The 13,200-nt window shown below is 33.8% G+C and overlaps 1 protein-coding gene across 1 annotated transcript in view; it reads left to right on the forward strand.

The window, feature by feature from the left end:
• Nyap2 (neuronal tyrosine-phosphorylated phosphoinositide-3-kinase adaptor 2) overlaps positions 1–6,923 on the forward strand; it is a 223,821-nt gene extending 216,898 nt beyond the window's left edge. The window contains exon 6 of the mRNA XM_035441056.1: positions 6,696–6,923. Coding sequence (XP_035296947.1) covers positions 6,696–6,923 — 228 coding nt within the window. The remainder of the gene's footprint in view (positions 1–6,695) is intronic.
• Positions 6,924–13,200: the final 6,277 nt, after the last annotated feature.

The following is a 13,200-nucleotide window of genomic DNA, read 5'->3' on the forward strand; positions in this document are numbered from 1 at the left end:
GGGAGAAAACTGAAAGCAACCCCCATCCCTGTGTGTGACTTGTGATATTGTCTTTGATGAAAGAGTGTCACCATAAAACTGAAGGTTTAGACACTTCCTTCATTTTACCAGCAGAGAAAACATGCAGTAGTTGTTAGCGTAAATCTCCCATGCTGGTTTGAGAGGCATTAATGCATACGTTTTAATTATTTTATTTTTGTGATTTACATAACCAATGCAAGCACAGATATGTAGATTCAAACAAAACACATGGTTTAACATTCAATATTTCTTGTATGTTCACAGCAGCTGATTGACTTTGTATATCCAAGAGGATAGTCAGATCAAAATAGAGAAGAGTGGGAATTGGTGTGTAACCACTACTTAGTATTGTAAAATAAATCTGAAATGAAGGTGTGGTTCTCATTTGTGAGCACAGATGTATATCAAAACTAAATTTAGACAGAGTGAGTAAAGAATGAAATTGCTGTTCATGGCTCAGGTATAGACTTGCCTAATGATTCTTCCATTAAACATATTTTCTGAGTCAATGTGTTGTTAAAAGTGGACGATCTGTGAGGGAATAATTAAGAAACAGCCACACACACACACACACACACACACACACACACGGACACATACAAAAGGTTGGATGTGCTCCCTCCTTCCAGTTTCTCCCCACCTCCTCTTTCTACTAGACCCGCCACTCCCCTTCAGAAAGAAGCAGGCCTTCCAGAGGTATCAACTGAACATGGTATAATAAGATCCAATAGTACTGGCAAAAGCCCTCATAGTAAGGCTGGACGAGGCAACACAGTAGGAGGGAAAGTGTCCCACAGTAGGAGTTAGAAACACCCCCACTCCAACTACTAGGAGTTCCACAGAAACCAAATAGTGTAGGCAAAGTGTAAAAATAGGTTGATTAGTGTGTGAAACCCCAGCACACCAAACAATAAAATAAAGTAAAGCAACCAGACAGGGTGATACATACCCATAATTCCAGCACTTGGGAGGCTGAGAAAGGAGGATTGGGGTTGAAAGACTACCTGGAAATTACCAGAACAGCAGTAAGACCCTATCTTAAATTTTTTATATCACCAAGAAGCAAACTCTACAAGTTAGAACTCTATTTCATATTCAGTTCTTACAATAATTCAAGCAAGAAAGCAACACATAGCTCGTGTACAACACCAATGAAGTCATATCAAAAGCCTCTGGTCAGCCTGAGGGCAATGGATTCAAAACATTCTACTTGTTTTGGCAATGCGTGTTCATGATATTGGTGCAGAGAGCTTCACTATGTCCTTCAAGAAATTAAAATGAAACAGACTACTAGTTTACACACCTCTTAGTGTCCTGGGACTTATACTTTTAAAAAGATTCATTTATTTTGTGTATAAGAAACTCTTATTCCATGTATGTGTGTGAATCACATATATGTCTGGTTCCTGTGGATGTCATGACAAAACATTTGATGCCCTAGAACTAGAGTTAGGGAAAATTGTGAGCCACCATGTATGTGTGCTGAGAACTGAACCTGAGTTCTCTATAAGAGCTACAAGTGTTCTTAACCAATGAGCTTAACCAATAAGCCATCAATTCAGCCCCAGGTTTACACTTTTGAAAATTTTAGAGTATTCATAAAGTAACTGTAGAGTCAGGAGGTTTAAGTTAATGATACCTTTCAAATATTTAGCACAAACATAGGAAGTTGGGCTGTCTCTGTATTTTTCCAAAACATTTTACTTTGTGGAAGATACATAGACAAATTCTCATTTTTTTATTCCGTATGGTGGTATTTGAAGGACTTGTGTTTTGTTAACTATGAAATAAAGCAGTCTTACTAGTGAATAGACAGGCAAGTTCAGAAAATTGCAACCCTCTGGGCTCTGTGTTATTGTCAATTTCAAGTTTTATTGAGGGTTTATATTATTGTCTGTTCTTTTTAAGGTTGAAACTATCCTTCCAAAATATATCTGGAAAGGTGGACATGAAAAATAATTGACTAAAACTGAGGGAAAGGTTATCAAAATAAATATTTGTTTTTAGGTTGTCACCAGAGTGACACATAAGAGGTAGTGGGCTGCTAATGTAAAAAAATAATAATAATCTTTATTGCAGAGTCTAAGCCTAGATACTTTACAATTGAAACACTCTACTTCTCCTTATAATGATATGGCAGCAAAATATATAGACAGCACACCCCCAATGAGTTCTCTAATGTGACTTAAAATCTGTTTCTCGTCATTTCTGATTTATCAGATAGGTCAAATTTATATAAAAAAACACCATAAGCTAGTCTGAACCAGTTTTTTTTAAAATTTGGTTTCACAACCCTTTTATAACACCAATATTTACATCTTCAAGAAAGTGTGACCAGAGAATGATAGGACTTTGATCTGATTCCAGAAACCAGTCATAACAATAACACCACATGGACATTTCACTAGTTTTGTGTTTAATTCATTTGTTAATCATTTCTATCTCTACTTTATAGATCTAGCATGGGCATTTACCTGACATTTTAACTTTCTTCATATTTCTGTGATTACTTCAATATTTTTCTATCAATTTGTTGTATTTTTCCCTTTTAGGATGATCTTTTATTTCTACAAATGGCCCTGTTGTACATACTGTATGTGTGGTGAGCCACAAACTCTGTCTCAATGACCCCACTCTATGGATGGTAGGCAAACAGATAATCATGTTTGTGTGTTAAAAATCTTGACTTATTTATATAGTCATTTTTATTTAATGATTCTCCATGCTGTCAAATATTTTCATTTGTTTTTTTGCTTACAAAACCAAAGATAATTTTTAAAAATATTCCCAGTGGCTGAATGAAAACAGGCAGGTGTCTACTGTTTCAGAAACTAGGTGTTACATACAAGTTTCTACCAACTGTAGAACTCAATTTTAAAGCCACGAAGGCACTTCCTTAACATTTCAGACTGTTTCCTGAGTATTTGGTAACTATTCCATGCTAATTAGTAAGGCCATTTAAGTAAAGATGATTTATATCAGTTTTATTTCTCACTTATTTAATATTGAAATGCTCTAAATGCTTATCACAGAGTAGTTCTTGTTTAGTTTTATATGTTATACATTTGGGAAATTTTCAAATATATAATAAGACAATTATTATTGCATGGTGTTGTTGTTTGCTCACTCACAAATATGTTCAGTATCAGAAAGTACTGGATTTTAGTTTCCAGAAAAAAAAAACTAGCATAGTGAAAAGTTGAAATGATTCCTTGGTGAAAAGGAGTCATTCTACACTCCTTACCACCATGTAAAATACAATGTATATGTAATTGACTAAATGATGCATATGTCGTATACTAGTTTACAATGCACACAGGAAGTTCAGAGATGCATTTCTTTTCGGTGTCACAGCTAGAAAGATCCTAAGCAAATAATTTAAATTTTCTTATTTTACCGTTTATCAAATACAGTTAAAAGTAGCATTTGAAAAGATAGCCTTTTCCCTTCAGCAGAAACATAAATTTTAGATGTAAAGAAAACTACAAAACATGCTTAGGGCTCAAAAATAATACCTACTCATTGTCTCCTATGTAGTTTGTAACTTGTAGTACTATAATTTATTTAATGCAACTAGTGCATCAGTATCGATGCATTATAATCAGGTAAAGACTGCCTTTATTCCATTTTCCTTAGCATTTATCCAGTATCTTTCTTTTCTGCTTCCTAGTTCCTTCCTAAGTTGCACAGTAATTATAGTCATTCAGGAGATCTCTTCAGGTTTGTGTAGGCAAGAATTTCTAAGGGAATTTTGCTTACTTTGTATAACCTTGACTGGGTGTCAGGAGTACTGCTGTAGTATTTTGTAGACTGTATCTCACATGAAGTTTACCTTTTGCTTTTCTCATAAGCTTCAACGGCTTGGAGGAGAGAGATGTAAGGAACAGGTAACATGGCTTATCATTGAAGTGATAAATGCAAGCAATGAACACCTACTGATCGTTAAGTTTTCGGCTGCCCTGTCTGTTTTGGTTTCTATAAGAAAATGAAACAAAATTCCACAAACATAGTTATTTATATACAAAGTAAAGTATTGATGAGAGCTCTAAGGGTTAGGAGGAACAACATTAGTGTCCATCCATGGAACTTACTGTAAGTTCCCTCTGCTATCTTGGGTCAGATCATTTCTCACTGTGTCTTTATATGTTCAAAAGGACAAAGCTATCTTGAGCCCCTTTTGTAAGATCAGTCCCTTTCAAGAACTAACTTCCCCACCCCTTGCCAAGTTCTCATTTTAAGACCATCAAGATAGAGGTTAGGATTGCAATACAAGAATTTGGGAAGGGCACTAAGTTCCAGAACATAGACCCAGGTTTCTCCATAAGATATTACCTCCAGCACCTATCTCCACCACATCATGAAGATGTCACTGAGTGGTTCACACATAGAGGTGAACATTTTCATTTTATCTCTATGGGAAACTTCACTTGATTTTATCCAGTGAATATATTACTTAAGAATATCATCTCTATTGAGTCATGTTAACAAAAAGGTTGCCACAAAGTATTCATAATAATTGAACAATTGTTTTATGAATTACACCTTAGTATGTAATTATCCTCATCATTATACAAAACACACACTTGCACACACACTCGCGCACGCACACACACACATATATAGCAAATATGTCTGGATTGCATGTAATAAACAAGGTCACTTGACTCAATGAGTAAACTGGAAGAATGGTTTTGGTGGGCTTATTTTAAATTAATTCTAACACTCAAATTTGTTTCACCTATAAGGAGAAATGGAATGGCATTGTGAAGCTGTATTTTAACAAGATTAAGACATTTTATGATTAAAGAAAAAATAAAGGTTGATAAACACAGATAGTGTTTTTCATATGGTTCATGTAAGTGATAAATATACCTCTTGTGTCTCTAATACATAATGTCCTAACATCACTATGTCAGTGTAAAAGATAATATTTCAAATCACTTGGGGGGATATTTTAATTTTAAATGTCCACACCAGTAGCACTGGGTTTTAATGTGAGAATTTAAACATGTACCTAAGCATGTCCTCTTTAAATTATAAACACAAAGGAGGTTTATCTTCCCACATAAACAACACTCTATAATTCAGTCATTCATTTCATCCTTATGTTATTGTCTTGAATCTTAAGAGTAAGAAAAGCTGATTGACAACAAATTTAACATAAGGATATTCTATACATTAGGCTACATATATTTGTAAACGTATTTTACAGTATTGTGGAGCTGAATGATCTCCAGCTACATAGCTCTTTATTATAGGATGGGAAATGTTTTTCTATGAAGCTTCACGTACTGGACCATGGTAATGTACAGTGCTTATTTTAGAACATCATTCTTGCAAGGAATGGGCCAATTAAATCATTAAAGCAAAACAATGTCATCAGGTGAAGAATTAAAATTAATAAGGATTTTTTTGAAATATCATCCTAAAGCCATAACGAAAAATTTGGTGACTTCATTTGCTTTATTTTAACCTTTCAGTCAGAGGGGATATTTGCTTAAACAATTAAATGTAGTCTTCCTTCTTTGGATTGTTGATGGGCTTATCTCATAACTATCTTTCTGTTGCAAAATTGGTTCAGAAGAATTTCAATAGACACACTACTACATACATTAGGGAGCAGTGTGTACCTGTCTAGTAATATATGTATTACTGTATGTTCAACCTTTAGTCCACACTGATCCTTCTTTGTTAATCTAATTGACTTGATGAACTGTCTTGTCTAAGTTGTTTTGTTTTAAACCAATTAGAGTATTAATCAGCATATTTGTAGAGGGCAGTGATTTCACCCCAGATGTTTCCTGTGTATCAAAAACTACAGTAAAAATAACTCAGCAGATGGATGTTTGAACACCCATCCAAACTTAGAGTGCACAGCCAGAGTCACTACAGCAGGTGGAATTATTCAATAAATATGTTGTACTCGATTCTATTTAGAAAGAAACCCAAGTATTTAAAACATATTTCAGGAATGAAAATGGTCCTTAGAAACTTTAAAACATGATCATTGAAAATAGTTCTTATATATTAATTTAGATACATTGGGAACAATAACAAAATGGAGCCAACATAAAAATTGGTGAATATTTGGAAATCTGTTTAGAAAATAAAGTAATTTTGTTTCTACATTGTGGTCTTTTTTAAAACATTAATTTACTTATTTATTGTGAATGTATATTAGAGAGATGGGGGAGTAGTAGTAGTAGGAGAGAGAGAGAGAGAGAGAGAGAGAGAGAGAGAGAGAGAGAGAGAGCACAAACCAAAGACTGTGCTGGTCAGGAGGCCACTACACTAATAGGAATTGATTCTCTCCTACTGTGTGCATTACAGGGACAGAATGAAGATCACCATGCTTGGAAACAAATACCTTTTCTTGTTGTATTATGTCATTGGCCTTACCGGGGGACTTCAGAAATATTTTGGGAAATATTTATGTCCAAACTATTACTAAATCATTTCATGACATTTGTCAATTTGAGTAGACTGCTTATTTATAGCAACTATGCTTTCATTTTTGCTTTGTTAGACTTTTGTGTTTTATTAATTGATTTTAAACTTTGTAAAAAGTAGGTGTATAAATAGCTGACAGTTTTCATAACAGCTACTAGCACAGTGAAAAAGACACATTTTCATTCCATCTTTTTCTTCTGTATTCACTGTTTCTTTTTTGCTAGGTGGCATGCATGCAGTGGTTTCATGGAGACCATACAATGCTTGAGATGATTGAGAAAAAGCGTTGCTTGTGCAAAGAAATAAAGGCTAGACAGAAAACGGAAAAGGGCCTTTGCAAACAGGATAGCATGCCAATCCTACCCAGCTGGAAGAAGAATGCAGGAACAAAGAAGTACAGCCCTCCACCCTATTCTAAACAGCAAACGGTATTCTGGGATACTGCCATATGAGCCTGTACTGGAGTGAGCACATTGCTTAATACAAAGGAGGTTGACTTGGTCTTGTGAAAATTGTTACATATATTCTTTGTTGATGTGGGATTCCACAAGAATCTGTGGGTACTGTGGCAAGCCCAAGAAAAAATGTGTTTGTCCTTGAAATTAAGGCACATTCTCTTATCGTGGATTATTTTGAATCCAGAACAGATTAAATTGTAAATATTTTGCTAGTTTATGGGTGACACCTGAAATAATATTCATTATACATATTTAAGTTGGGGAAATATCAGAAAAGTTTACTAGATGATATAATTTGGTATTAACTGGTTTGTTAGCTATTTTATATGTAATCCCTGGATGCCTTTTCTTATTAATTTTTGCATTGAGAATGTCCTTGTCCTCCTGCCCACATTTTGGCTTCTGTAGAAGAGCTCACAGGTATAAGTCCTACTTAAGCACATAATATGTGATCTGGTGCTAGCAATACAGAAGTTGAATATTGTATTTGTAAGAACTGTCTGCTTCTCTCTGTGTTTGTAGGGGATTGATGGGAAATGAGTGAAAGTATGACATTCGTCTGCACGCCCATGTTACCCTGACACTGACAGTCTTTGCTACAGTGACTTCCTAAGGATTTCTTTCATGTCCTGGTGTTTGCACTTAGTATTAGTTAGTCAGACTACACAGAAAGGTAGTAGGATATATCGGGGCACTCCAGCAGCAAACTTACTGTCAGAAATGACTTTTAGGGATGTGTGTCCTTGCATCATTGATCTGATTGGAGGAGACCAGGGTTCACTGTGACATTGGAAGAAACAAAGAATCAAAACCGTAAGATGATGGCTGTTTTCAAGAAAGTAGAAGCAGAGGCACTATAGACATGATATTTTTAAGTAACATTTCATGGGCACAATTTTCCCACAGGAAATAGAGAAATAAACATTTAACTACACCAATTTACATATTTTAGTATACTCCATGACAACCTTCCTCAAAATTTAAATCCATTCATGGAAAAGTATTTCTTGCCAATCTTTTAAAGCTAGTTATTACATTTTGGGGTCTTAACCTTCTGTTCATTAATATTGTATACATTCTTACTGATTATGAAACCATGACCAAAGAATTATGACCACTTCTTTGTTTTATTTTGTTTTAAGGAGGAAACAGGAAATGCAGGGGTGAAAGAATAGGGTGGACTCAACTTTATGTGGTAGTAAACTTTAAGTTAAGAAATTTAATTTAAGAAAAATGGTATATATCTTTAAAAGTAACTTGTTAGTTGAAAGTAAATATTGCCACGGATAAATAAAAAGAAAACTATCACATATATTTTGTATATTTAAATTAATATTTATGCTTCCTAAAATTGACAGTATGTGGTTCTTCATTAACAATCAATTTAGTATTATATTTCTGAGAGGAAAAAGTGTGTTTGAAGTTATTATCCTAACAGTTTTTCTTGTAAGGGTATTGACAGCAATAGTTTCATGCTGCTCAATAAAGCCAAATATAACAGAAGTTAAGGAATTTTTGTAATCTATATTGATAAAAAAATTCTAGTAATTCTTTATCAGTAATAGTTCCTTGAAGAGAGATTGAAATGTTATAACATAATTTTTTAATGTTTTATAATTAATGTATATTTTGATGTCCAATTATAAGAAAGAATAAGGAAAACGGTAAGTGGGAGCATGTGTTGTGTGAGTGTGTGTTTGTGTGTGTGTGTGTGTGTGTGTGAACAATCAGTGGCAAAACTGTATATATAAAATGCTTACTGAAGTTGTAAGTTCTGCTTGTACAAGGAAGATGGTGACAAAGGCAAAATCACAAATATAGGATACCACAGAGAGATCTTAAGTAGCTTAAACAAATGCTGTTGCTGTGTTTTACCAGCTATGTGGACTTATAATTCAAGCCCAACAATCAATACAGCACAGATACAAGGGTGATAAAAATGTCTTAAGACAAAATCATAATTGAAATCAGTGTGGTTTTGGCCCACATTGTTATATTGATTTAAGTTATTATGATGTCATATATTCAAGCCAATCAATCAAACACAGGGCACAATTTGTTGGACTTTCTGTGATCTTACTTAGTGCATGTGCATTCTGGCTATTAAAGTAAAGATGAGCCCTCTTGTGATATTTAAGAGTAAGTAATATATTTCAAAGTGTGTTTTCACCTGCTGATCTTACACATATCCCTCTGAATTAGGCAGACAATAATTTTTAATGGATCACTTGTTCAGAAGGAAACAGGTACTAAAATGATTTGTGTTGGATTCAGCCATTCATGGGTGTTCTGTTAAGTTCATGCCAGGGCCACAAGTCACAAACTCCTTTTTCAAATGTGTTATTTTTGGAGGAGTTAGCTGTTTAGAAAATAGGAACTTAGGTAACCATTTCCATATATTTCTCTAAACCTCTCTCTACATGAGAAAGAGTTGGAATATCTGGAAAGACGGCTTCACTTGGATTTGACTACAGATCTGTTACTCTGTGCCTATACAATATATAATTGCCCACTGTGGCAATTAGCTATTATACAGTCAACTTCCTCTTCATATAGAGCTTCTCTTTGTTGTGAGAAAAGAGTCATTAGTATATAGAGAAAATCATGCTGACTCTCTGTGTCAATAAATCAGGCGCTTCACCGTATGAATCTGGTCAGAAAATAACCTGCAGCCAGAACATGATGTCACGATAAAGCTCACATTTCTAGCAATGCCAAAGACCAAATCATATAGAGGCATGTTATCAGGCCAAGGGAACTCATACTTATGACAAATAGTCTTTTCACAGCAAATGTTGTAGAAACAGAATTTTATTGGCTGTCACTAAGATGCCTTTAGGTGTGAAATACTTCTTAGTAGAGAAGACATGAATTTCCTTAGAAATGATGGAAGGGAAGGGTAAATACCATGCTTCCCCCATCACACAAGCCAGAACTATGTGAGAAATCCCACTTTACACAGACACTGCCAATATCTCCCTCTGTATGCTATTGAAGCAAGTTTGGGGTAAAACGTGGTGTATTTGTGCAAGTAAGGGTGAATTTTCAGCTGCATAATAATTGAAAAAGAAAAGCAAACATCAAGAGTTAAAAGGTGTTATGTTATAAAGCACACACCTTTGAATACAAAATAATCGTTTAGATGTAAGATCAATTTTCCAAATACTGACAGTTTTGGACCATTGACGAGCAACACTTAGAAAACAGAGATAGTGATATGTGTGTAGTCTTGTCTACACCCAGAATTTGGTTTGCTTCTTTTGAGCAAGTTAAGTAGAAAGTCAACACACCTGACCGGCCTCAGCTAGTTACTGTTTTAATAAAGATATCAGAAGAATGCACCCAAGATATGTTTTTATATCACTTACATTATAAATTCAGTCAGATTCCCAGTGTAGATCTTGTAAATTAATCAAGTTTCTGATTGAAATTAAAGCAAATACTCCTACGATTGATGGAGTATGTAATTGGAGGGGTTGTAAGTCTCACTTGAAAAGGAATGTAGGTGGGATATACTATGTTGTCCTCATGAATCATATCTCAAATTTAAAAGGAAATAAAGAGCAATGACACATACAGAGCATAGGGGAACTTACACCACTTTCCTGGCTTGGGATAATAACTAGCTAGTTGCAGAATTTGAGCAATTTGTTAGCAATCCATTATTTCTTTAAAAGTTCACTGTATCATTTTATCAGACAGTTTCATAAGCACTTGCAATTGAACATTGAAATAAATGTGGTTTTTGCAATTAAGGGACTCAATTATGTAATCAATAATATTTTCAAAATAAAACGTCTATTGTTTTCAAGGTTTTACATGATTTCACAGGTTCAGCATTTTTTAACTGCTACATGCAGCATTTTTGTTGTTCTCTGGTCAAGTGTACAGTCAAAATAAAAGATGAAAATATACTAAATTTATGTCTAATTATAGCATACGTGTATGTGTAAGCTTCTACCTGTACCTTACAATATGTACTGCTATCTGTGTAAATCAGTAAAAGATAACACTGTTTTATCATGTTTAATGTAAACATTGTGGCTTGGGGTTTAGATGGTTTAAAGCCCTCTCATATTTGGGTCAATTTTATTGGAACAAACTGTGTCTAATCTGGAAAAGTGTCTAGTTACATTTCCTTTTATTACTATGAAGCTTCAGATTTAAAGAGAAACATTTTAAATAATATTGTTGAATTTATCTCACATAAACATATATAAATAGTCCTTCAAAGTACTCGTTTGTTCCCAAATATAACTGGGTTTGCCCATCCTACATGCATTTATATTTAAACATGTACACACTCAGATACAGAATGCATACTGTATATAATATATATGACAATGTTTAGTATGCACTTCTTTTGTTTGGACTTCTTAACATTTATAGTGTAGCAATTTGTGTAAAGTGCACTGTGAGTATAAGAAGAATCAAAGCACAGTACAGTCACACTTTTGTTATCTTGCACTAAAAGCGTGTTTACGTATTTAGCAATTGTATGTTTACTTTCTTGACTTTTCAGACGTTTGAAACAAATAGCTATGAAAAATGATATAAACTAAATCTGTTTTTTAGTGGATAATTACACTACATTTTTAAAAGACAGGGTTTTTAAAGAAAACCATTTAACATCCATTCCAACACTAAGACGTTTACCATATCTAAAAATCTGAATGTCATATTGCATTTTTCATAACTCATTAGCAATGTCAGGTATGTGCCTGAATATTTGTGCAAATAAACATTAGATAAGAGATTTCTCTATTCATGTATTCCTAGGCATTTCTATATACATAATAATATAAACACTGATGTTTTAATGTCTCTTAATTTTTGTACTTGATTTTTTTAGTAATATGTAATTATATATGTACTTTGATACTACTGAAGTAACCAGATGTTGTTTGAAAACAAATTGATTTCTCTCTAGTGCATTGACAATATTTTATGATATTTTGTGCTTATTTATTTGTGCTCCCGTGTAATTATAATAAAAGCAATAGTTTAAATTAGATGGCTGTCGTTTCTCATAACTATTCACTAAGAAGCAAGATTAAAAGGGCAATTGGATTAATGATAAGTTAGAAACATTCTATACATATATCAGAATTTCACAGTGTCATTTAATAATTTATAGAATAAACACTTACTTTTAAAAGACTTACAGAAAAACACACCTTCTTTTAACTTTTAGATTCATTTGTGAGGCTGTATGAATTGTGGGACACTGATACTGGTAAGTATTAAAGGCAGGAACTCTTTAGTCATGTGACCCCTGCTGTCCTTAATTATGACTTATTTTCTATCTGAAGATGATACATTACTCAAGGTACTTTGACATTTCATTTTATTTCAACTCGACCTAGAACCAGTCAGATTTAATACTACAATGGAATCCAAAAACCCTAAGCCCAGGCTTTCATATAAGATATTTATTGGGATGGTATTAAGTCATATTTTATGCTGATCATTCCTTTTAGATATAACCTAAATGAAATAATGAGTCACTATTTACTGCTGTCAGGATTTCAATCAATAAACTATCCCTGAATATTTGAAACATGACTATGAGGCACATTGGTCTTATAAAAAGTATGTAATATCCTTTAATGGTCTGGAATGTCTTCTTCATCAACGACATATAATAATCATATAATTAATGTGAATTTAATTGATTATATTTTCATAGTTACTCAGTAACAATTTACACCATTTACTTTTTTAACACCTATTAATTTTATCTGTATGGATGTTTTGTCTGCCTATATATATGTGAAACACTTGTTTGCCTAGAGCCCTTGAGTTCAAAAGAGGTCATTGGATCTCCTGGAAGTAGAGCTGCAGATGATTGTAAGAGGACCTGTGTGTCCCTTGTAAGAACACCAAGCATTCCTAATGGTGGAGTCTTTTTCCCACCTGGCCATGACCATTTCTTACAATGACTCTAATTTATTGCCACTGTTTAGCTCAGCTCCTCTAGGTATTCCAATGTTCAGGGTGATGCTGAATTACACTTTGGCCTTACTACCAATACTCCAATCTTACATGCATCTCAGTCTATGATAAGGAGTACTCCGCATTTTCAATTAAAGATGGCTTTCATTATCCTAAGTTCCCTTTAGATCCCTATTGCCTGCATTGTGAACTCAGACCTTAATACAATTATGTACAAAATTCTCCACGAATTAGGAAACCCAAGGAAAAAAAAAGATTTTAAAGCAAGTATCCTGAGGTTAAATCCACATATCATTTAAAAATAATTCCCACCCAT

The sequence above is a fragment of the Cricetulus griseus genome, chromosome 2 (genome assembly GCF_003668045.3).
Source record: "Cricetulus griseus strain 17A/GY chromosome 2, alternate assembly CriGri-PICRH-1.0, whole genome shotgun sequence".
NCBI classification, from domain to species: domain Eukaryota; kingdom Metazoa; phylum Chordata; class Mammalia; order Rodentia; family Cricetidae; genus Cricetulus; species Cricetulus griseus.